Raw genomic sequence first — 26,489 nt, forward strand, 5'->3', positions numbered from 1 at the left:
ACCCATATATCTGCCTGCTTACTACACATATCCACTCCAAAAGGCATCTTGAAACTTAACATTGCAAAACTGAGTTCCTGATATTTCCCTTCCAGTCTGATTGTCTACAGTCATCTCTACTTCATTTCATGATAACTCCATCCTTCCAGTTGCCAAGACAAAAATGGAACAGTATTTGTCTCCTCTTCTTTTTCTTTCATACCCCACATCTGATCAGTCAGTAAATTCTTCAAAATAAATCCAGAATATGAGCACTTTGCACCTATCCTACACTACTACCCTGATCCATACCACTAATTGCTCTGTACTGGGTCATTGCAATACACTCCAAACTGGTCTCCTTGTATTTGCCTCTTTCAGTCAAACACAATAGGCAAAGAGATTCTGTTTAAAAAGACAAATCACTTCCCTCCTCTGCCCCCAAATCCCTAATCTCTCACCATTTCGACTAACGTAAAGGCCAAAGCCCTTATAACAGCCAACAGAATTCCTGTTGCCCTTGCTTACACAACTCCAGGCACATTGGCTTGTAGTCTCTCCACCCACGGGAGAGCCCTTGCTCTTGCTGTTCCCTCTGTCTGGAATACTCTTTCCCCAGATAGCTACATGGCTTACATCCCCATCTCTCTTTGCTGAATGTCACCTTCTCACTGAGGCCTTTCTTCTCCCTCCTCCTAAACATTTCCTATTCTCCTTTGTTTCTCTCCATGATACACATCACCTTTTCCTACACTGTAATATTTAGAAAGTGATTTTATTTATCATCTATCTTCTCCAAATAGAATGGAAGTTCCAAAAAGGCAAGAAGATTTTTTTGTTTGTTATATCCCCAGTGGTTGGAGCAGTGCCAGGCACATATTATGCACATAGCTGGAAATCATAAGTTTTGTTCTATCAAGTTATACAATGCTTTCATTATTGTTTAAATCTAAATATTTTTATTTCTAATATGATTTAATTTTTGCAAATTCCAAAAATAAATTTTGCATAGATAAAAAATACTTACAAAATTTGTAAAGCATAAAGAATAACACAACAAACACCAGTGTTCTCACTACCCAGTTTAAGAAAGAAAAAAGTTACTGTATTTCTGAAGCTCTCTTTGTGGCCCTCCCTTCATTTTTTTTTTTTTTTTATTTTTTGGCTGTGCCGTGCTGCTTGAGGGATCTTAGTTCCCCCACCAGGGATTGACCCTGGGCCACTGCAGTGAAAGCGCTGAGTCCTAACCACTGGACCACCAGGGAATTCCCTGTCCCTCCCTTCAGAGTAACTACTGTCTTGATTTTTAAATATATCATTCCCTTTAAGTTTATCTCCTTAAACAATATACTGCTTATTTGTCCAGTTTTTGATTGTGTTGTTGTGTATAGCTGCAGCTGAATCATGTTCACTGCTGTATGGTGTTCCATCACGTGAATATACTACAATTTATTCATCCATTCTACTATTGATGAACATTGTGTTTTATTCCTGTATTTTTGTTATTACAAACAGTGCAATGAACATTTTTGTAGATTATCTCCTGATACCCTGGTACAAGAATTCCTCAGGAGTATAAAACTAGGAATAGAATTGCTTTGTCATAGGGCTTTGTCTTCCCAGCTTCATCTTTACAAAACTGTGCCAAATTGTTTTCCAAGGTAGTTATACTAATTCATACCCTCACCAATAGTGGATGAGTCCCTGTTATCTCATATCCTGCTTGATATTGTCAGATTAAAAAAAAACAAAGTGAATATGATGGTGTGAAATGGTATCTTGTCATTTTAATTTGCATTTCCCCAATTATTACAGTGTAATGAGGTTGAGTATCTTCAAGTCTTTTGCCCATTTTTCTGTTGGGCTATTGTAGTTCTTTATATGTTCTGGATATTAATCTTTTATCCATTATATACACTGAAAATATTTTCTTTTGTTCTTTCACTTTAAGGATTCTTTCACTAAAAATTTATCAATCATTTCTTTCATGGTTTGTGCTTTTGTCTTTTTAAAGATTTTATCCTCTACTCCAAAGTCATAAAGATCTTCTCCTATATGTCTTCCAAATGTTTACAGTTTTGCCTTTACCATTCAAGTCTGTAGTCCACCTGGAACTGTGTGAGGTAGAGTAAGGGACAGGTCTAATTTCAATTTTTTCATACAGATAATAATTATTGCTGTATAATTTACTGAAAAATCTTTTCTCCCTCCAACCCCACACACACTGATTCTCTGTGCCACCACTGTCATATGTCAAAGTTCTATAAACATGTGGGTCTTTTTGTGGACTCTATTTTATTGATGTTTGTCTATCTCTGTGCTAATAATATGCCATCTTAATTCAAATTTCCTACTTTGTTCTTCTTCAGGAGTGTTTTTGCTTATTCTTAGCCCTTTGCTCTTGTACATAAAATTTAGGAGTAATTTTTCAAGTTAGGGAAAAAATTAAGATTTTGATCGTCATTGCACTGAATCTATAGATCAGTTGGGAAAAAAGAGAAACGTACAATTCTGAATTCTCCTATTTGTGAACATGGCATCTCTCAATTTATTTAGTTCTTTTTAAGGTCCTAATACAGTTTTATAATTTCCTTTACAAAGGTCTTGCACATACTTTATTCGATTAATATTTGAGAAATTTATATTTGTTGCTCTTATTAATTTTATCTTTCTGAAAATTATATTTTTACATTTTTGTTGCTAAAGTCAAGAAATGCAATTGATTTTTGCATACTGAACTTTGATAAACTCCATTATTTTCTGTAGATTATTGGCTCTTTAATCTGTATTTCAATTAGTTTCTAAAATGTATTTATTAGCTATCTTCTCTTGATTTCTAAACTTTTGGCATTTATATTCTGAATTTTTTTTTTTTAAGAATGACGCTTTAGAATTTCTGAAACTTCCTTTGTGGCCTAACATGTCTTCAATTTTCATAAACTTTTTCATGTGTCTTGGAAATAAATGTGTATTCTTTGTGGAGATAGTTCCACACATATATACTATTTACGCCACAACTAATTCCATTTATCAAGCACAATTCTGGTTTATTTAACATTCAACTTAATTCAGAATTAACTCTCAGTTAGATAATTCAACAACTCTAGGAGAGAAATATTACTATCCCCATTTTGCCAAAGGAGGATTCAATGCTCAAAAGAGTTAAATAACTTGTTCAGATTCCCATAGCAAATTTGAACTCTGAGCTGTTAGTTTGTTTATAACACAAGGCTTCTAGGCTAGAAAGTTCAGCCATTTTTTATTCCACCTTCTCCTTCATCCTACAATATCTATTGTGACATGGTGCCTTTTATTTTTATTTTTTGTTGTTGTTTTTATTTTGGCAGCGGCACCGCACGGCCCCGGGCAGTGAAAGCGCGAGTCCTAACCACTGGACCACCAGGGAATTCCCACAGGGTGCCTTTTAATTCCACACCCCCAAACCCTCTCTGATCCATCTCCTTTCCACTATTTTTTAATTTCTCTGAAATCAGTAGTCAAGGAATATAAATGTCAGTGATAAATGCCACTGGTATACAGTTCTGTTACAGTGTTAAGCCATTTCACCTGTATTACTTCATTTAATTATCAGCATCACGCAGAACAGGCAGATATTTATTACAGATTATGAAACTAGTTCTCAGAGAGTTCATGTACCATAGTATTTAAATTCCCAGTCAGTAAGTGGCACGTCTAGTTTTCTGGAAGCCAGGACTGCTTCTATAGCTCTGTTTATCAAAATACTACTTTTAGAATAAAGTCTATTTGAAAATTATTTTCTATTATACAACATCAGACTAGAGCCAGATTCACGGTGGGGAACAGTGCTCTTAGAACGGTCACCCAGTTCTATTCCCCTACTTCAGAAAGAACTAAAGCCCAAAGTGGTGCTGTGATTTGTTAAATGGAAGATCTAGGATAAGAATTCGGATCCCCTAACTGGTACCATTAACTCAGCCTCCAAGAAGATGCCAATGTGAACGGAATTACATCCGCTTCTCAGAAAAAAAGGTTGTAGGACAAACGTTGAGCGAAGGCCTCTTTATATCCCACAGACCTTCTAACCTTAATTGCCTCAGTGAATATAGTTGTTAACAAAGATTCCTTCTTGTAGTTGGAATCGTGAATGTTATCGTGCTTCCATCACTGCCCTTGAAGTGGAAATACTCAGAATGTAATGCAAGGGACCGGTGACGGCAGCTCTCGCCTGCAGAGTGCTTCATTGCGGAAAAACAAACAGAATGGGGGAAACTGGGAACCCACCCAAGGCCAGAGGAAGAAAAACACAAGGCACAGATCTGTTTTTGCTGGCGTCGATACCTGTATTGGGCAACGGTCAGCTTGGCCTCGGGCTCGACCCCAAAGCCGGGCAAGTGCTGGTGTAGGTAGGCCTCCAGAGACCTGCAGTCGAACTTGTGCTGGGGCAGCACTTCGGCCGTCTCGGGCTCGCGGGAGGCACCGGTCTCCATGATCAGTGCTGCCGCCTCAGACCACAAAGTCAGAGAAACCACAAGTCTCCACGGCTCGGATACCTCTGGCAGGGGAGCGCCGCTCCACAGCCTGGGGCGAGTCCGAGACGACCACGCGGAGGCGGGCCCGCGGCTCCAGCCAATCACACACCCCCCCACCCCACCCCCCCCCCGCCCCCCCACCCCCCCGCCCCCCCCACCCCCCGCCCCCCCCCACCCCCCGCCCCCCCCCGCCCCCCCCACCCCCCGCCAGGTGCCGCTGCTGGGCAGCACTGGCCTAGGACTTGGGCTGTGTCAGGAAATGCCAGAAGGGCCTCGTGTGTTTGGATTTAAAATTTTCAGTCAGCCTCAGAGTTGGAGGCCTCAATTCTAAAGAAAGCAAAACCACTTTAGTCACTACGGGTAAATACAAACGCCGAGGCCTCCTCCGCCTCCAAATTTAATGCACCGGCAGGCGGAAGACCTATAGGGTCCGGTTCAGAAAAGGGCCCGTCAGGACCTCGAGCCCAGGAATAAAAGATCCTGGTGATTCTCCTGGCCGCACGGTTGGAAAGGCAACATCGCAGGCCGCCGGCTCTGGACCCTGATGACTCGGGCCCTGCTTCGGCCCGGGCGAAGAGGGAAACTGAAAGGGCTGGTTTTTCTTTGAGGGGGAACGATGACTGCAACGCACCGGAAACGGCGCGCTGAGAGGCCCGCGGGAGCGGCGGAGACGGTCAGTCCGGGAGGCGCTGGGAGGGCTTCCTCAGGGTTGTGGGCTAGGAAGGCCGCCGCAAGGTGCCTCCTCACATACCCGTCGCGGGCCCAGCAGGCCAACAGCGTGGGGCGGCGGCGACGTCGACGGCCGGGGCTGGGAGCGCTGGCGGCCGGGGTCCCAGCCATGGCCGAGTCTGTGGAGCGGCTGCAGCAGCGGGTCGAGGAGCTGGAGCGGGAACTGGCCCAGGAGAGAAGTCGCCGGGCCCTGGGGGACGGCGATGGAGGAGGCGGTCGGGCCCGCATCGAAAAGATGAGCCCCGAGGTGGTGGATTCCAACCCCTACAGGTGACCTGCGTGGCGGGTCGGGGCGGGGAGAGGGGCGAGGTCACCGTCCCCAGGTGGTCAGGAGTGAGGCGCTCCCCGCTGCTCTCCAGCTCACACGGCCTCGCACCTCCCTTTTCTTGTTCTGGGGTCCTGTTCCCAAACGGGCAAGACCAAGTCTTAGTACTGGTGAAACGTGTTCTTCCTCTTTTTAAAAAACCCAACTGAATCAGCCATATGGTGCTGCTCCTGTGCTTGCTGAGGACACGTATCCAGTTAACTACCGTCCCTGCCTCTATTAGTCTTCCTTGCTCTGCGTAAAACTGAGAGTAAAAACTTTCAGAAGACGCCAGATGTAAAACCCGCTAAGCCTAAACTTGGGAGCTTCATAAAGTCTTCCCAGTGTTTCTTAAATTGGGGGCATGGTGGAGAGAGCTGGATTAGCTCTAAAACCATTGGACTTCCCCAGGCCTGTCTGCTCCTCTCCTTTCTTCTTTTCCTAAGATTTGTTAATTCAGCGGGCGTGCACTGTCACTTTTCCTCTTCACCACAACCCTAGGAGATTGCTGCTATTATTTTATCCCCATTTTATAAGTGAGAAAAATGAGGCTTTTGAGAGCTGCTGTGACCTGCCACAGGTCATAGAGCTAACAGTAGCTAAAAAGGCCTGGACTGGCATTAGGTTTGTCTTACTCCAAAGTTCACATGGAACTGTCTCCCCAGTAAAAATAAATAAGCCATTAAGTAGTGTGGCTAAAAACTGGATAGTTTTAGAGTAGGTGAAACAGGAAAGATATTATTGTTGCTCTTTCTCTTCAAAGAGCAGGAGAGTTTGGATTTTAAAGAAGGGTTTTATTTATGACATATAAAGCCTCAGTGGAAGTCTTAGGGTGCATTTTCATTTTTTTTTTTTTTTACAACCTAAAATGCAGACCAGTATTTAGGCACAAAGATGTTAATTACTATTTTATTTGTAATAGAAAAACCTGACCAAAATTATAATTGTTCCATAATTACAAAAGAGTTCATTTTAACCCAAATTAAGTGAAATCATGCCAGATTCTTGCTTTTCTCTCATTTATCTTACTACGTTTTAAAAATTTTTTTTTCTTTCACTTTTGAGATATAATTGACAGGGTGCATGTATTTTACTTGACACATATGAAGGGTTAACCATCCAAAATTTTTAGAGGTTGAATAAGCATGAATTGACATCTCTAATTAGAATGAGTGGAAACTATTCCATTTGGCATTCTTAAACATTTTTCAATTTTACAAATGAAAATTTTGAAATATTCCCTCCAAGAAAAGCAAAGGAATGTGGATCATATATTTATTTTTTAAAACAAATTTGTTTATTTATTTATGGCTGCGTTGGGTCTTTGTTGCTGCGCGCGGGCTTTCTCTAGTTGAGCGGGGACTACTCTTTGTTGCAGTGCGCGGGCTTCTTATTGCTTTGATGGCTTCTCTTGTTGTGGAGCACAGGCTCTAGGTGTGTGGGCTTCAGTAGTTGTGGCACGTGAGCCTTAGTATTTGTGGCACGTGGGCCTCAGTAGTTGTGGCTCACGGGCTCTAGAGCGCAGGCTCAGTAGTTGTGGTGCACGGGCTTAGTTGCTCTGTGGCATGTGGGATCTTCCCGGACCAGGGCTCGAACCCGTGTCCCCTGCATTGGCAGGTGGATTCTTAACCACTGCGTCACTAGGGAAGTCCGATCATATATTTAGAATCATCTTTCAGACATCATTTTAATGTGAGATGATTCCTTGACATTGTAATGACCACAAACCTAACATTCAGAACTCAAATTTAAACATTTAGTATTTTCTATATTATTTGCACCATTTGTCTTTATTAAAACTGCTACTTAGGAGATGGCAGTTGTCTCCCAAATCTCTGCACTAGTACATGGAAATTTGATAAAGATCAGCCTTAAGTTTTTGAATTGTTGTTCATTCAGCAAATATTTAGTTAGCACCTTTTCATCTCCAGCCGTCCTGGATAATGTTATCTACCACTTATTATTATGCATAGACACTGGGAATACAAAGTAGACATGGTCATTTCTCTCCAGAGGTTACCAGGTGAGTGTGAGATAGATAGAAAAGTAAACATGGGATTACAATATGAGTGGTAAGAAATATGATAAAGTATTGATACATGGTTATCAGAAAAAATATAGGAGAGGGATTTGTAGGTCTCCTACATCATTTTAATTGCATCAAGTGATACAATAGAAATATAATATAAAGCCCCTGACCCTCAAAGACCTTTTGCTTTAGTTTGGGAGATTCAGTGGTTGTAGAATAATGATCAACACAAGTAACTGTAAAATTATGTGGTATGTAATATAATTAGAAGCATGTTGACTAAATGAAGAGGTGAGCAGAGGCTTTGAAATTAGAAAACCTGGTTTTAAATACTGGCTCAAAAACCCAACTCTGAATAATTGTTTGCCATTTAGCTAATCTTGGGCAAGTTAATTAACCTGAATCTTTTTCCCCATTCGTAAAAGGAGGTTGCATTCTTCTCAGCGTTATATATAAAGATTAAAGAGAGCATCAAGGTAAAGATGGCAGATTGATCAAAGGCATATATTATCACTGTCTACCCAATCCCACTAAAATGAAAGTAAAGGAGTTTTTAAAAAGGAATAAACCTCCACTGAAAAAATAGAGGCTTTCTATAAGTAATTGGGGGATGGGTGAGTCCCTGTACTTAAAAGATTATAGTTAGACAGTTTTAGAATCTAGAAAAGGGATGGATGACTGATAACTGATTTAAAGGATCCAAAGAAATTGACTCTAAAGGCTGCAACCCAGTTTATACAACAGAATTCCCCAAAAGCTCAAGAATAGGCATAGTATTTCTAGAAGGGCTTAAGGTAGGGCTAAGAAAGATATGGCTGAAAATCTGTTGAAGAAACAACCGAGGTTCACTACTTCACTTTGGGTAGCTGGGCAAATACTTCTTCTCTATCAGGAGAGAAGACTAGAGATTTACTCATTGGAGAGTAGAATAGATGATTTATATTAATAATTGAAGCAAGTCTTCATACCTGAAGAAAGGGGATTAACTAAATGTTTACATACTGAATGCTAGGACTCCCAACCTTGTTCTTCCATTTAACACCCCCAAACTTATGGACATAAAGACTTTTCAGGCTGGAAATTGAAAGATTCTTCTCTAGGGAATCTGAGAGCACCAAGAAGAGAGACTGAAAGACACTGACATTGTGGGTTTCTCAACTAAACAACCCAGCCAGATCACCCTACAGTGAAGCCCGAAGTCAAACAAGCAATGCCCACATCCTTGCCTTTATTAGTGTCTGGCTCTTAAATATGAGCAGAATAAAGGATGAGAGAAGCTCCTAATGTGAAAGAAAGAAAATAAAATTAGTTACTTGAATAGACTATGTAAGGGGAACACAACCCAAATATTATTATTAGTATCTTCAGAAAGGAAAGATATTGTAAAAATGAAACAGGACAAATTACTACAAAAAGAAATCATTCAGATAATTGAAAAGAATTCTTGCAAATGGAGAATGATAACAAAAGTGAACATCTCAATAGAAGATTTGGAAAATAATGTTGAAAGAAATCCAGAGAACAGAGCAGAAAACTAAAATGGTGGACAATAGGAGAAAGAAATTAAGAGTAGAGGACTAGTCCAAGAGGTCCAACTTCCAAATAATAGAAGTTTCAGAAAGTCCAGGAAAAACAAACCAACCAAACAAGGGCATCATCACATTATTCAAGGAAATTTCCCAGAACTGAAAAAACATGTTTCCTATTTGAAAGAGTCCAACAAGTACTCGGCACAATTGATGAGAATAGGTTCACTCTAAGGGACATCATGAGATTTCAGAAGCTAGAAGACACCTTAGAAATTTTGAAGGAAAATGTTTCTAACATAGAATTCTATACCAAGTTTAACTATTGACTAAGTGTGCGTGTGTGTGTGTAGGTGTAGCTTTCAACGATTATATACCCTTCAATTTGTCATTTTTATAATACATTTCTAAAAATAGAATTTTGATAAAACATTTTGATAAAACATTTTTAAGAAGTTTGGTAAATAACATTTTCAGACATACACGTTCTCAAAATTTACCTTCCTTGTACCCTTTACAAAGCTATGAGAAGATGTTCTTCCAACCATAGCAAGAGAATAAATTAAGAAATAATCTACAGCAGAGGCTCTCAAACTTTAGTGTGCATCACAATTACTTGGGGAGCTTGTTAAAACACAGATTGTTTAGGCCCCACATTCAAAGTTTGATTCGCTTGGTGATTATAGGGTGGGGACTCAAGAAATGATATTTCTAGCAAATTCCATAGGCCACTGATCCATAGGCCACACTTTAGAACCATTGAGCTCTAAGGTACCAGAAGCAGGAGATTAATACAGGATGAAGAAATGAAGAGAATTTGTAATATGATGAAGGGAGAACGCAGGATGGGAGCTGTATGTGCAGTAAATGTGCACATGGGGACATGTCAGAAGATTCTAGTATATCTTTAAGAAGAAATTGCTAGAACACCTCATGTATATCACTGTATCTAGAGGAATTTTAGACAACTGGGGTTGAATTTGTGAAAATACATAGAAAAGTAAACATAAGAACAAACACAATTATTAACTTCAAGGGTGGGGATCATACAGGAAAGGGTAAATTCTAATATACTACATTGTCCAGTTGTGAACAGTATTAACATCTAACCAAAATGACCATATAACAATATCAAGAGGCTGGTGAGATGGGAAATATTTGTGTTTAATGATAAAGACTGAAATCTTCAGATAGTACCTAAACCTGAAAGTCAAGAAATAACAATGTTAGCATGTTATTTAGAGATATGTTGGTAACAGAGTTAAAAATGAGTGAGGAGAGGAAAATGGGGGAGCAGGCCAGAACACTGCTGAGTTTCCTAACAAGCCTAATAGAACTATTTGACTCTTACTAAAGTGTAAACTAATGGGGATTATATGTATATGTGTATAGTTTTAAAGTATATGTATTTAAAAAAACCTAAAATACTGAAGAAGATAACAGACTAGCAGTGACTAGGTAAATATCTCTTAGAGTCCTTGGTATAAGAGGTGCTTACTGAAAGTAGACATTATCCATTGTGGGCAGAGGCAACAAGTGAATGGAATTCCAGCCATGAGATTATTCTGATGTTAAACATTAAACATTAAGTCTGAGTTAAACACTAAATATTTACATATACTAATAAGCATAGGAAAATGTTGAAATTTCACTTTGACCCATTCTCTGGAAACTTAACATTTGAGTCAATAGGTCTCAATCTTGACTGCACATTAGAATGTATGAGGAACTTTTAAAAAATCTTGTTGCACAGGCTACATCTTGGAGGGAGGGTATTCAGGCATCAGTGCTGAAGTGATTTAGTTTCATCTGGTAAAAATTAGCTGAAAGATTTCTCTCTCTCTCTCTCACACTCACTGTTTCCTCTCTCACAGTTTATTTTCTGTGATGATGTATGTTTACCTATATCACTATTAATTAAAAGATTGTAAGCCTTAAAATATTTTTTTCCTTTATTTTAAGCCGCCTGATGGCATTGAAACGAATGGGAATTGTAAGTGACTATGAGGTAAGATAAACCCTTCCAAGTTTTTGAAGACGATTTCAATAAATGAAAATAACTTTCGATGACATTTCCAACAAAGAATTATTATTATTTATTTATTTATTTATTTATTTATTTATTTATTTATTTATTTTTGGCTGCATTGGGTCTTTGTTGCTGCGCGCAGGCTTTCTCTAGTTGCAGCGAGCAGGGGCTACTCTTCGTTGCGGTGTGCAGTCTTCTCATTGCGGTGGCTTCTCTTGTTGCAGAGCACGGGCTCTAGGTGCGTGGGCTTCAGTAGTTGTGGCTCACGGGCTCTAGAGCGCAGGCTCAGTAGTTGTGGCTCATGGGCTTAGTTGCTCCGCGGTATGTGGGATCTTCCCAGACCAGGGCTCGAACCTGTGTCCCCTGCATTGGCAGGCAGATTCTTAACCACTGTGCCACCAGGGAAGCCCCGATGAAGAATTATTAACCAACACATATATAATTTTGCATTTTACAGAAAATCCGTACCTTTGCTGTAGCAATAGTAGGTGTTGGTGGAGTTGGCAGTGTGACTGCTGAAATGCTGACAAGATGTGGCATTGGTAAGGTAAAAACATCTCTCTTTGTCTATCATTTAGGGAACCCAATCACTTCTGGAGTAAATCAGGTACAAATTAGAATTTTTTTTCTCCTTACTAATGGCTTATTGATTTGTGGTGTATTTATTTATTTTCTATCCCAGGTTTTTTTTTTTTTTTTAAATTGGGGTATAGTTGCTTTACAATGTTGTGTTAGTTTCTGGTGTCAACGAAGTGAATCAGTATATGTATACGTATATCCCCTCCTTCTTGCACCTCCTTCCCACCCCCCTTACCCCCCCGCACCCCCACATCCCACCCATCTAGGTCACCACAGAGCACCGAGCTGAGCTCCCAGTGCTATACAGCAGGTTCCTACTAGCAGTTTTCCACATGGTAGTGTATATAGCTCAATCCCAATCTCCCTATTCATCCCACCTCCCTAACCCCCCACCGCCGCGTCCGCATGTCTGTTCTCTATGTCTGTGTCTCTATTCCTGCCATGCAATTAGGTTCATCTGTACCATTTTTCTAGATGCCACATATATGCGTTAATATACGATATTTGTTTTTCTCTTTCTTACTTCACTCTGTATGATAGACTCTAGGTCCATGATTTGTGGTGTATTTATTCAGGTTGTTTTTTCTACCCCAGTGGATGGGGTTAAGACATAAACCCACCCAAAAGGAAGCTAATATTATTACTAATTAAACAAGGACTACCTGATTGTGTTCAGGAACTTTTTTGTTTGGATTTAAGTGTTTTAGACATACAAGGTTAGGAAAGAAGGCTGTTAAATTGATAAAGTGTGTAGTGAAACACTGAAACATCCAAAAAAATTTTTTAAACACAGTTTTTATACAAGACAAACTAGAAAGCATCTACCTTTCTTCCTCTTGAATTTGAACTAGTGAATGCTCCAGATTTTTTTTAACCCATACATTTCTTTTTTTTTTTTACTTTTTTCTAAATTTTTTTTTTTTGGCTGTACCGCGTGGCTTGCAGGATCTTAGTTCCCTGACCAGGGATTGAACTGCCGGGACCGTGGCAGTGAAAGCGCTGAGTCCTAACCACTGGACTCCCAGGGAAGTCCCATACTTTTTTCTAAAATTGATTTGATTGGGTAGGAAGGAGAAGTTAACTTTGTACCAGAAATCAGCCTAACAATCTTAGATTTATAAAGCCAGAGTCCATGATGTTAGATAGATAGTGGTTGAATACATAAGTTTTCCACAGTTGTATATCATTTTGCTAAACTTTGTGGAAAAATGTTTGCTTTATCAGTGCTTTTTAATATGTTGGTCCACTCCATGCCCCAAATTCTTAAAAGAAAGTGGTTTCAAAGTTGGCACTTATTTATCAATATAGAAAAGACAACACCAAAATACTAAAAATGTTTAACATTTTAAAGCCTTTCAAGAAGTTTATAAAAGCTAGCCAATAATTGCTTATACCTGACATACATGCCTTGGCTGATTGATCAAGGGTGGTAGAGATCATGGAGATTTGCTGGTCGCAGGTTTGAGTGTGCACTAGAATCACTTGGAAGGCTTATTAAAACACAGATTGCCGGACTTTACCCCAGTGGTTTTGATTCTATAGGTTTCAGGTGGACCTAAGAATGTGCATTTCTAACAAGTTCCCAGGTGGTTCTGATGATGTTGTTCCGGGGACTATGCTTTAAGAACAGCATCACCTGGGAGCTTGTTATACGTGAAGATTCCCAGGCCCCACCCAAGACATGCTGAATCAGAATCTATATTTTAAAAAGAACTCCAGATGATTTGTAGGCATATTAAAGTTGAGGAAGTACTCCAGCATTTCTAACAAGCTTCATGTGATGCTGACGGGGTTATCCCAGGCCACATTTTGAGTAGCAAGGGTCTAGAACAGTTAGCAAATATTGCTGTAATTAGAATCACCTTGGATGTTTAAAAAAATTCTTATGTTCAGACTGCACCACATAATAGGTTAATCAGAACCTCTGGGGATGAGACCTACACATTTGTATTTTTTAAATACAGTGGTTCCAATGTAAACTCAAGTTTGTAAGCTAAGGATCTACTTAGGTAAGTTTCAGAACTCTTTTCTTCAATATGTAAAACAGAGAAACAAGAAGCTGTTTCATGGGGTTAAGTAGGGAAGCGGAGGATTGGAGATCCAGAGCCCACTTCTTATTCCTGAAAGTTCTGGAATTCCTGGGGCACACTGAATCACCAGATCTAGATTAACTGCCTTATTTTACAGATAAGGATACAGTCCTAAACAGTGAAAGTGACTTACCCAGAAGCAGAGCTAATTAGTGACACAGTTACTGCTCACACCTCCTGTCCCCAAATTTAGGATTTCCTACAACTTACTCATAAACCAGCTATGAGGCTGAAACTCAGATTTAAAACTTGGCCTGACCTAATAAATATTGTTGACTGAGCTTAAATAAACCAAATTTTGGAGACTCTAAATAGGGTTAGAAAGTTTCATAGAGAGTATAAGTGATATCTTTTCTAGCAAGATACTGAGAGTTACCTACGTGTTGTTTTTATGGGCTGGGTTAACTTCTTTTAGTTTCTGTATGGAGAAGAAGAAAATCCCATTTTTGTTATTATTGTTAGATTTAGGATGCTGAGAATTACATTACAAAGTCACAGAATTTTAGATAAAGAAGGAGGGACTTTGGGAACTGTATATCATTTTTACACTGCTTTGAATTACTCCATAGGTCTAGAGGCTCAGTTTTTTGTTTTTTGTTTTTTTTGGTTCTTTTTTCCTTCACTTTGGATAAATTGCATTGCTTTGCTTTCAAGTTCATTGATCCTCTTTTCCCCCTGCAACGTCTAATCTACTCTTAGTCTCATCCAATAAAGATATAATTTTAGATAATTTAAAAAATAAAAAAGGGACTTCGGATATACTTGGGTTCAACCTGTTCTTACTGATAAGAAATGGACCTTTCGGCCATTTTAAAGTTGTGTGAGTGTGTTTGACAAATGCTGTCATGCCTAAATATATAGCAGGAAACAGCAATTAACTGATTGGTTAATAATTCTGTTTGGAATAATGTTTTAGCCATGGCATGAGTATATATAGTGCCTTATTCATGAAAGGAATTGTGTTATACTATGGTTTTAAGCTACAGCATTTGTTTTTATCTTATTTAAAAATTTCATTTATCTAATGGGTTCTTGGTTTTTAGCCAAACATTGGAACGAAGTAGGATTTTGGCACAGTTTGTAAAAATTGCAATGAAATGGAATGAACATTAATTTTTGAGATAATCATTTAGAGAGGCAGTACAGCGTTGTGTTTAGGGTACAGATGCTGGATTGAGAATGCCTGAATTTGAATCCCATTTTCACTACATATTAGCTGAGTGGCTTTTGGGCAAGTACCCTAGTTGTCTTATTTCTAAAATGAGGATACGAGTACTTACATATTGTATGGTCACTAAATGAGTTAATATATGGCACCTAGTATTTCAGAATTAGTTAATATTATTACTGTCAAACAGTTAAACCCATCAGGTGGAAAGCTGACTAGTTTGTTATTTTTAGTTTGTTTTTTGGTACGTTTTTCATCGGAATACCACTATTTTCATTTTAGTTGCTGCTCTTTGACTATGACAAGGTGGAACTGGCCAATATGAATAGACTTTTCTTCCAACCTCATCAAGCAGGATTAAGTAAAGTTCAAGCAGCAGAACATACTTTGAGGTAAATGGAATAGCAGTTGAAGGCAGTGAAATTGGTGAAATCTTCCTGTGTGTATTTGGTATGAGTTAAACTAACATATAAATGCACCTGAATTTTCCTTTATAAAAATGCAGGTTTCACTTATACAAAAAGAATTTTCTTACCTCTTTGATCTGGGTTGGCAGCCTCTTTTTTGATAGTAAATATTTTATGCTTTGAGGGCCATATGGTTTCTGTCAAAACTGCTCAACTTTGCAGTTGTAGTAGCTGTAGGCAGTATATCAATAAAAGTGAATGAGCACAACTGCTCCAATAAAAACTTTATTTATGGACTCTGAAATTTAAATTTCATATAAAATTTCACGTCATGAAATATTGTTCTTCTTTTGACTTTTTTCTTTTCTTGCAACCATTTAAAAATGTAGAAACTATTCTTAGCTTGCAGAACTTACAAAAAAAAAAAGGTGGCAGGGTGGTAGTCAGATTTGGCCCAAGAGCCAGAGTTTGCCAACCCTTACTCTAGGACGTTTCTTTGTGGTCCTAAACATATTTGCACTGAATTGGATAAGTAACAAAGAAGCTCTCTGTCAGGCTGAACTGTAGCTAACAGACGTAATAAAGGCTTAATTCCCAGCACATAGATTGTGGGAATATTTTTGTAATCCTTCTGACAGTCTACATGTTTTGAACCTGGTCCTTGAAGTGGGACAAAAGAGGTAGAAGAGGACTTTGGATTTTCTTTGAATGGCTTGAATTCCATTTCTCTAACGTCTGTTAAATGATTTTTAGCTCTTTTAGTTCTTTATCTTTGTCTTGCTTTCTCTGTTTTACTAGTAGTTTGTATAATCATTCCGTTTTTCCCTCTTAGGAACATTAATCCTGATGTTCTTTTTGAAGTACACAACTACAATATAACCACAGTAGAAAACTTTGAACGTTTCATGAATAGAATAAGGTAAAATTTTATTTATGAATATTTTGCACAATGTCCAGCTCATTTTAAGTATTATTAGAAAATCTGTCAATGATTGATTAATTCATTGAGTTGGTAGGTTGATATATATTTTGTTTTTAAAATAGTTTTAAAATTTTTTGTGTAATTTTTATGTATTGGGAGCTCAGTAAAAAGCATATATTGTCCAAAAAACTATAGTAACAACAAAATAAAAAAGTCTAAAAAAGCCTGTTATTATAATGATATAACAAGGGGTCCTCAATTATAAGTTCTGTGTTATAGATTATATTTCTATCTGAAAGTAGTTTTCTGCAGACTAACACCATTGAAATATTCAATTGTATTCAGTTAACTTTATTACATTTACATTTGTAGTGAAACATGAGTAAAAGTCTGTGAAAGCTGATAGGGAAATGGTAACTTTTGTGAACAGATTTTATATTTCTCGCACCCTTGTACATCTTATATAAGAAATACTGTAATATCATTGATATTATGTTCGTAATAGTGAGTACTCAATATATACTGGGTCTTTAATATTAAATGCTATGTTATAATTATACTCAAACATTTACTGAAAGACTAAATGTATTGACTGAACAGATAAAGTCTAATTAGAGTGTATTTTGTGTCCTGATTTTTTTCAAATAAAATTTATTTTCTTTGCCTAGTAATGGTGGGTTAGAAGAAGGAAAACCTGTTGACCTAGTTCTTAGCTGTGTGGACAATTTTGAAGCTCGAATGACAATAAATACAGTGAGTATTCCTGTTGTATAATGTGTTATATTCATGGATTTATCTATTTTCCTGTATATTCTGTCAGTATATATTCCGCATTCTGAAAATAGTTCTGCATTTAAACCCTTTGATAATGTGTTTTATTTGTTTTTAATGTTCTCTCATCCTGTTTTTGAAATTTATTCTAATGGGACCTGTCTAGCCTTGTTGGTGTGGCATATGTTTCAGTATCCTACTCTCTCATGCCAATAGAGCAAACTAAAACAGCAGATAATTTTGATGTACAATTTTTAAAATGAATGAATATCTTATAATACTGTCTTATTCTTGGTCGGCATTGGTTTTTACTTTTGTTGATTTATTTTAAGTAAATGTATAAATGTGTATAAATTGCCTACACACATGATTTCTCAAAAATAAAACTGAATTCTTTTTCTTTTGAATTACTGTGTTTTCAACTTTGCAAATGACATTTTGCATTTTTTTGTTGCTGAAATTATTTTAGAAAAATGAAGTTTTACATTAATCTAATAAGAAATCCAATAAACTATGGTTCAGTTTAATTAGATATTTATATTGACTGCTTACCTGAATGCTGTCAGTTTCTTTTTTAAGGAGAGTGGCGATTGCTAAGGAATTCTATTATTTACAACTTTCTTCTATGTTTCTGAAAATTAATTTTTAAAAACCCTTTGTAATTCATTTAAACTCCAGTTTTTCATGAAAAGAACTTATGGTAAATTACTTCTTGCTTTTTTATGTTCTTTCTTGTGTTTTCACCTATTTCTGTTAAGGCTTGTAATGAGCTTGGACAAACATGGATGGAGTCTGGGGTCAGTGAAAATGCAGTTTCAGGGCATATACAGCTCATAATTCCTGGAGAATCTGCTTGTTTTGCGGTATGCATGATTCATTTTGGGTTATTATTTTTCACTGTTAAGTAGTGGAGTTCCTAGGGGCATTGAAGATGTTTACAATTCGAAGAAAAACCAAACTTTGAATGAATGTGATGGAATACTATTTGGAATATCTTATACTTTTTTCCCTTTCTTTTGAAATATATTTTCTTTTATTCTTTTTCATGTAGTGTGCTCCACCGCTTGTAGTTGCTGCAAATATTGATGAGAAGACTCTGAAACGAGAAGGTGTTTGTGCAGCCAGTCTTCCTACCACTATGGGAGTGGTTGCTGGGATCTTGGTACAAAATGTGTTAAAGTGAGTGAAGGATAATTTTTCTGAATAGTCTTGTTTGCTTTTGACAAACATTTCAAATATTGGAATGACTAGCTAAGTATTTAATTTGTTTTTTTAATTTAGTTTTAAATACACATATTTTAAAATTTTATATATGTATAATATGTGTATACTTTTATATATAAATATATTTAATTTAAATATATATTAATTAATATTACATATATCAACACACACATATTTGTGTTACTCTCCATTTGGCATAGTTCTTGTTAAATGGTACAGTGGTACTGGTATATTTATTTATGAAGCATTAACCAAATGATTTAAATTTCTGCACATCTGGCCAAAGGGTGAAGACTTAGGCATAAACACACTCGCTTCCACTATCTTGGTTTAACATTTCTAAAAATAATATGAATGTGATTAAACATTAACTAGGGTAATATCTCTGCTATCCATAAACAGATACCCAGCAACCACACCATCTAAACTATAACTAATAAAGACAAACATTTCTTTGAAGCTAAAATTAATGTCATAGAGTTTTTGAACCAACTCATACTTTATGAAAAGCAGAACTGCTTTAGTTGTGCCTTGATCAGGCCATTTTTTTTCCTCACTTTACAGTGTTAATAAGCTTAGTTATGTTTCTTAAGCATCCAGTATAATAAGAACAAATTGCAACATGATACAGGGAGGCACTCTAATATCATTTATCAGCCATCAGCAAAGAAATACCGGCATACATAAGAACTCTCAAGGCAACTGTCTAGGGCTGTTTCAGATGAGACAAATAGCCTGTCAAATTTCAGTAGGTCTTAATCTAAACACAACATTTTACAGTATGTTATGAAGAAGGGGAAAAAAAATCATGGCTACAAAGTATTCTCTTACCGATGTGTCATATCTAGCCAGCCCTCTATTGATGGACATTTAAGCTACTTACAGATTTTTTTGCTATTATTAACAGTGCTGCAAAAAGCATCTTGCATATATCTTTGTAGAGTAGATTTTTGTACAGTGTGAATTTTTAGAAGTGGAATTTCTAAGTTTATGCAATACTTATTTTGACAGATTTACTAAATTTCTCCTTCAAAAGGATGGTACATTTCCATGACAGTGTGGGAGTACCTGGTTTGTCCACACCTTTGGTAACACTGGGTATCATCAAACTTTTTTTTTTTTGAAGTATAGTAAATTTACAATGTTGTGTTAGTTTCAAGTGTACAGCAAAGTGATATATATTCTTTTTCAGATTCTTTTCCATTATAGGTTATTACAAGATACTGAGTATAGTTCCCTGTGCTATACATTAGGTCCTTGTTGTTAACCTATTTTATATACAGTAGTGTGTATATCCCAAACTCCTAACTTATCCTCCTCCCTCCTCACCCCCCCCCACTATCCCCTTTGTTTTCTATGTCTGAGTCTGTTATGTTTTGTAAATAAGTTCATTTGTATCAATTTTTTAGATTCCACATATAAGTGATATCATATGATATTTGTCTTTCTCTGTCTGACTTACTTCACTTAGTCCGATAATCTCTAGGTCCATCCATGTTGCTGCAAATGGCATTATTTCATTCTTTTTTATGGCTGAGTAATAGTCCATTGTATATATATACCACATTTTTATCCATTCATCTGTTGATGGACAAGGTTGCTTCCATATCTTGGCTATTGTAAATAGTGCTGCTGTGAACATTGGGGTGCATGTAACTTTTTGAATTAGAGTTTTCTCTGGATAGATGCCCAGGAGTGGGATTGCTGCATCATATGATAACTCTATTTTTAGTTTTTTAAAGAACTTCCATACTGTTCTGCATAGTGGCTGCACTGTTCTCCCCAACAGTGTAGGAGGGGTCCTTTTTCTCCACACCCTCTCCAGCATTTATTATTTGTAGACTTTTTGATGAAGGCCATTCTGACCAGTGTGAGGTGATGCCTCATTGTAGTTTTGATTTGCATTTCTCTAATGATTAATGATATTGAGCATTTTTTCATGTGCCTGTTGGCCATCTGCATGTCTTCTTTGGAGAAATGTCTGTTTAGGTCTTGTGCCCATTTTTTTTTTTTTAATTTATTTATTTATTATTTATTTATTTATTTTTGGCTGTGTTGGGTCTTTGTTTCTGTGCGAGAGCTTTCTCTAGTTGCGGCGAGCGGGGGCCACTCTTCATCGCGGTGCGCGGGCCTCTATCGCGGCCTCTCTTGTTGCGGAGCGCAGGCTCAGTAGTTGTGGCTCATGGGCCCAGTTGCTCCGCGGCATGTGGGGTCTTCCCAGACCAGGGCTCGAACCCGTGTGCCCTGCATTGGCAGGCAGATTCTCAACCACTGCACCACCAGGGAAGCCCTCTGCCCATTTTTTGATTGGGTTGTTTGTCTTTTTGATATTGAGCTATATGAGCTGTTTGTATATTTGGAAATTAATCCCTTGTTGGTAGCATTGTTTGCAAATATTTTCTCCCAGTCCGTAGGTTGTTTTTTAATTTTTTTTATGGTTTCCTTCACTGTGCAAAAGCTTTTAAGTTTAATTAGGTCCCATTTGTTTATTTTTGTTTTTATTTCCATCACTCTAGGAGACAGATCCAAAAAAATATTTCTGTGATTTATGTCAAAGAGTGTTCTGCTTATGTTTTCCTCTAGGAGTTTTATAGTACCCAGTTTTACATTTAGGTCTTTAATCCATTTTGAGTTTATTTTTGTATATGGTGTTAGAGTCATCAAACTCTTTTATCTTTGTCAATTTGATAGGTGAAAAATGGGTATCTCATTTTAATTTCCAGTTGTGAAAAGGGTTGAGCACTTATATTTTTCTGTGAATTGTCTTCTCACATCCTTTGCTCAGTTTTTTTGTCTTTCCTTGTTGTATATTAAGAACATGCATTTGCAGATTTTTTCCTTTTGTTGTTTATCTTTTGTACATGATTTTTCAGCTTTTCTATAAGCTTCTAAAAGGAATCAGATTTGACTGGAAGGGAGCACAGGGAGCTTTATGGCCTACTGGAAATGCACTATACAGTCTGCCCACCATTTCCTTGGGTTCTGCATTTGTGGATTCAACCAAGTGTGGATCAAAAATATTAAAAAAAAAAAAAAAATTCCAGGAAGTTCCAAAAGCGAAACTTGAATTTGCCACAATCTTGCAACTGTTTATATAGCATCTGCATTGTATTTACAACTATTTACATAGCACTTACATTGTATTAGGTATTATAAGTAATCTAGAGACGATTTAAAGTATATGGGAGGATGTGCACAGCTTATATGCAAATACTATACCACTTTATATAAGGGGCTTAATTTTGGTATCCTGTGGGTGGGGGGTGTTCTGGAACCAATCCCCCACAGATACTGAGTGCCAACTATATTTTGATCTGGTAGTGAATATTACATGGGTGAATACTTCTGTAAAATTTTATTGAGATTTAATACAAATTTAAGATTGTAAACTTTGCAGCAAGTTATATATAAAAAACTTAAAAAAATTAGATTTAGTACCATATCTCAGAGATTTTTAAGATACACTTCTGCCACATTTTAACTTCTGTGAAATTAATATGCTTCTTAAAGTTGTTGACATGTCATAGTTTAATTGGCAGCATTTTATCTTTATTACATGTTCAAAAAATAATAGTGCATTCTATGGTTGATGAAATGGAGTAGCCTTTCTTGACTTCATTCATTCAACAAAATCTACTATAAGCCAGGCCCTGTAAACAAGATAAGAAATTTGTTTTCTGGGTTGCTTGTTACAAAAATCATTACCTTCTTCAAAGTCATTTTTTAAAAAGTCAGTTACTTTTTTCTAATACTTTTATGGTTTTATTTCTTTATTTAAGTCTACTTTGATTTGTTTTTCTAGGTTTCTGTTAAATTTTGGTACTGTTAGTTTTTACCTTGGATACAATGCAATGCAGGATTTTTTCCCTACTATGTCCATGAAGCCAAATCCTCAGTGTGATGACAGAAATTGTAGGAAGCAACAGGAAGAATATAAGGTATATGTCAATGTGTCACAATGCATGAGAGATCATATTGCATAGGACAATAACTTAAAAAAGAAGAAAAAATTATTTAGATTTGGAATACAAGGTAAATGGATTCTGGATTTTTAAAGGTTTAATTTATTCACCATGCTTTAACATGAAAATTCTGTTCAAAGTCCTTTCTTGCTTTTGGTAAGATAAAAAACCTGTCTGAATTCATTAAAAAAAATTTTTTTTTAATTTTAATTTTTTTAAACTAAAATATACTTGATGGATTGATACAATATTATGTTAGTTTCAGGTGTACCACATAGTGATTTGACATTTGCATACATTATGAAATAAGCACCATGATAAGTCCAGTTATCATCAGTCCCCATACAAAGTTATTACAATATTATTGACCATATTCCTTATGCTGTAAATTATATCTCTATGACTTATTATATAATTATAGGTTTATACCTCTTTATCCCCTTCACCTATTTCACCCCCCACCTCCCCTATGGCAACATCATTTGTTTTCTGTATCTGTGAGTCTCTTTTCATTTTGTTTTGTTTTTAGATCCCACATTTAAGTGAGATTATATGGTATTTGTCTTTGTCTGACTTATTTCATTTAGCATAATACCTTCTAGTTCCATCCATGTTGTCGCAAATAGTAAAGATTCTTTTTTATGGCTGAATAATATTCCATTGTATATATGTACCACATTTTCTTTATCCATTTATCTGTTGATGGACATTTAGGTTGCTTCCATGTCTTGGCTGTTGTAAATAGTGCTGCAGTGAACATTGGAGTGCATATATCTTTTGAGTTAGTGTTTTTGTTTTCTTAAAAAAAAATACCCAGAAGTGAAATTGCTGGATCATATGGTAGTTGTATTTTTAATTTTCTGAGGCACCTCCATACTGTTTTCTTTAGTGGCTGCAACAATTTACAATCCCAGCAACAGTGCACAAGGTTTCCCTTTTCTCCATATCCTCGCCAACACTTGTTATTTGTTGTCTTTTTGATAACAGTCATTCTGACAGGTGTTATCTCATTTTGGTTTTGATTTGCATTTCCCTGATGATTAGTGATATGTGTCTGTTGACTATCTGTATGTCTTCCTTAGAAAAAAGCCTATCTGAATTCTTGGTTCTGATCAATTCTGACTGATGCTTCAGAGAACTGAAAATGAGTAAAAACACTGATACTGTTTGATTTCTACAGAAAAAGGTAGCAGCACTGCCCACACAGGAGGTTGTTCAAGAAGAGGAAGAGATAATACATGACGACAATGAGTGGGGTAAGAATTGTTTCATAAATTGAAATGGCAGCATAAAACAATCTTTTATGGGAGGGAAACTGATTATAATTAAGATATACGAGTTTTGAATGATTATTGCTCATTAAGTTCCTAACAACTGTTTTAAGATCAAGTTTAACCTTACAGGTATTGAGTTGGTATCTGAGGTTTCAGAAGAGGAACTGAAAAATTCTTCAGGTCCAATTCCTGACTTACCTGAAGGAATTACAGTGGCATATACAGTTCCCCAAAAGGTACATCTAAAATCTGTTTACCATAAGTAAATATAAGAGAAAATGTCTATTTATCTTCTTTCATCTACAACCTATTTTATAATGCCAATGCAGTATTTCCTATTTTAGGTGTTTTACATTATAGGCATTAAGATTTGTGAAAGAGAGAGGTATTCAGTGTTAATATGGAAATACAGGCACAGCACAGTTTATGCTGTTTGTAAACATAGATGTAAAATAGTTTTGTTCACTCATTGGTGGATCAATTGAAATAGATTTTGATTAAATGACAATACCATTTTTTTTTGTATATTGATAAGTTTTAGCCACAATATCATTTAAAAATACCACTTCAGTAGAGATCTCAAGAACATTGAGATTACTGCCTTGCAAATCAAAAGACTGGTGGGGAAAATAAAGGATTTTGTCTCTCCTAAAAATTAGAAGGCATATTTATTAAAGAAAGTTTACTTTGTAAACTTGTTGAACATGGTTAAGGCTTACTGATTATATGTTCCTAAGCATTAAGAACTTTAATTGGTTATTTTTTCACCATGTTTCCCTCATTTATGGATAGCAAGAAGATTCTGTACCTGAAATAACAGTGGAAGATTCTGGTGAAAGCTTGGAAGACCTCATGGCCAAGATGAAGAACATGTAAATAATGGACTGGCCTGTATTTTATTTCCTGTGTCTAAACCTGTTCCCTAGCAATTAAAAAGAAAATCATTTAAAACTGAGAAAACTTAGGGCAACATCAGTTGATGTATAATCTTCACTGAATTGTTATACTGTTTAAAAATACTGTGACTATTGCTTGTTACTCTCCCCCCCACAACTAAATCAGAAACTCTCCTAAAACTTATGTTTCATTCTAGTAAGAAAACTTCAAAGGATTATTGCAGGCAGTTATAAATCTTATTTAAAACTTAGCCATTGAACTGTTTTGGCCTTTTGGGAGGGGTGGGAAGAAAGGACCAATTTGATTTGCCTGAGGCCATGGACAACAGAATAGTGTGTGGTCAAGTATAGGGAAAGGACAAGAGGTACAACCTATTGATTAGAGCCAGCAGGCATCTACTCATTGTGTTTGGAATTGCTCTCTACAGGAAAACTGCCCACTACTACTAACTTGAGCAACAATGAATTTCAAATAGTAAACCTATAAAATAAAAACATCCTTTCAAATGTTTCCTGATGAAACACAAGCTGAAATACAGTCATTGGAAAAGTTTGTAAACCTCTGAATTATATATTCAAAACAAGACAGAGTCAAATAAGAGGAAGCTTTCTTCATGGATAGACAGATAAAAATATTTTCAGGATGTACAAATTATATTTCTGCACTGATTAAGAAAAAGCATATCATCTGTGGAACATATATCTGAGTCAGTGTGCTTTATTGAGGAGCAAAAGATAAATTTAGGCTAAGATCATCTAAATTATACCCATCATATGGGCTACCTTCTAATACTTTATTTTATTTAAATTTGATTCCGTGGGTAATTAGATATTGGCAAAGGTTTGTCCTGGATAACAGACAATAAAAGAGGTCAAAATTGCCTCTGCAACGACTGACATGTATTTCTTCACAGGGAAGAGTATCATTCTCCCTGATCGTGACCACTAAATCGTAATTTGATAAACTGGTTTTCTCTGGATTTTGCATACAAATAATGAAGGCTTAGAGAACCTTGTTTGAAATAAATTCCTAATGGTTTGGAGAGTAATAAAGACACATGCATGTGTAACCATTATCTGTAGGCTGGTACTATGCTAGTCTCCTATTCTGATGACTTTTTTTGCTCTGAAAAGATATAAATGTCTAAATTCTATCTCTAGGAGGAAAATGTCATTAAAAAATTAAAAGTGCATTTCCCACTTGTAAAGTAAAATTCTAAAAATAATTTCAGAAAGCCCCAAATATCGAATATGTTTAATATATTAGCTTTGAGATTTTAGCATACTGCAATTCTTATGTTTAGAGTGATGCCAGGAAAGTATGGGGATAGTTTCTCTAGCCTTGAAACATATTTACGTTGCCTTAGTAGGTCATTTGTTGTTGTTTAAAATTTTAGTGTAGTCATCTGTAAAATAACTTTTCTAGTTCCTAGAGATGCTTTGAATTTCAAAAAAGAAATGCAGTCTTTCTAAGTCCCATTCCTTTGGTATACTAATTTGGTACCTCTGGTACACTAATTTGGTACCTCTGGTACACTAATTTGGTAATGCTTTACTTATAAGTTTATATAGTTTGATAAATAGCTAGAACCTACTATCCTTTTTTTTTTTAAATTTTTATTGGAGTATAGTTGATTTACAATATGTGTTAGTTTCAGGTGTACACAAATTGAAACAGTTATACATATATATATATTAGAACCTGCTATCTTCTAAAGACCTTTTTTCTGTTCTTAATTTGGCACTGTACCCTGCTGGTGTCTTATACTGTACCAAATCTTATGTAATTTTTTTGTCTTATATCTTCCATTAAAGTTATTATTTCAGCAGAAAAAATCTGATAACAAATATCTTTTGTAACCTAGAGAGCTGTCTTGACAATCTGTATGCCATGAAAACTTGTATATGTAGGCAGCTATGAAAAATTAATCATCACTGGATTTTACATTACTAAATAAACCCATAGTGCTTGACCAGATTTATAACACTATTGTTTCTAGTGTGAAAGATGGAAACACTCCCAAAATTGCCTTAGCACAAAGGCTCTAAATTACAGTAAAACAAACAATATGTTCAACTTTAATCTCTT

General features: G+C 36.4%; 2 protein-coding genes across 6 annotated transcripts in view; one reads left to right on the top strand and one right to left on the bottom strand.

Moving 5' to 3' along the window:
* Positions 1 to 4,585, bottom strand: part of ACAD11 (acyl-CoA dehydrogenase family member 11) — a 103,946-nt gene extending 99,361 nt beyond the window's left edge. For both annotated transcript variants that reach the window (XM_036851125.1, XM_036851126.1), the window contains exon 1: positions 4,300 to 4,585. In XM_036851125.1, coding sequence (XP_036707020.1) covers positions 4,300 to 4,448 — 149 coding nt within the window. In that variant the 5' untranslated portion in view covers positions 4,449 to 4,585. The remainder of the gene's footprint in view (positions 1 to 4,299) is intronic.
* A 131-nt stretch (positions 4,586 to 4,716) lies between these two features.
* Positions 4,717 to 26,378, top strand: UBA5 (ubiquitin like modifier activating enzyme 5). 4 transcript variants are annotated; one of them, XM_036850643.1, is made up of 13 exons: positions 4,717 to 5,163; positions 5,257 to 5,489; positions 11,041 to 11,086; positions 11,565 to 11,654; positions 15,227 to 15,336; positions 16,184 to 16,270; positions 16,942 to 17,026; positions 17,803 to 17,907; positions 18,096 to 18,223; positions 22,071 to 22,206; positions 23,411 to 23,486; positions 23,634 to 23,740; positions 24,297 to 26,378. In XM_036850643.1, the coding sequence occupies exons 1-13, from the start codon at positions 5,107 to 5,109 to the stop codon at positions 24,378 to 24,380; spliced, it is 1,344 nt and encodes a 447-aa protein (XP_036706538.1). In that variant the 5' UTR covers positions 4,717 to 5,106; the 3' UTR covers positions 24,381 to 26,378. The 4 variants fall into 4 exon arrangements, with proteins under 4 accessions (XP_036706538.1, XP_036706539.1, XP_036706537.1 ...); XM_036850644.1 differs by having other exon boundaries at positions 5,260 to 5,489; XM_036850642.1 differs by having other exon boundaries at positions 4,717 to 5,489.
* The last annotated feature ends 111 nt before the right edge of the window (positions 26,379 to 26,489 follow it).

This window comes from Balaenoptera musculus, chromosome 4 (genome assembly GCF_009873245.2).
Source record: "Balaenoptera musculus isolate JJ_BM4_2016_0621 chromosome 4, mBalMus1.pri.v3, whole genome shotgun sequence".
NCBI lineage: Eukaryota > Metazoa > Chordata > Mammalia > Artiodactyla > Balaenopteridae > Balaenoptera > Balaenoptera musculus.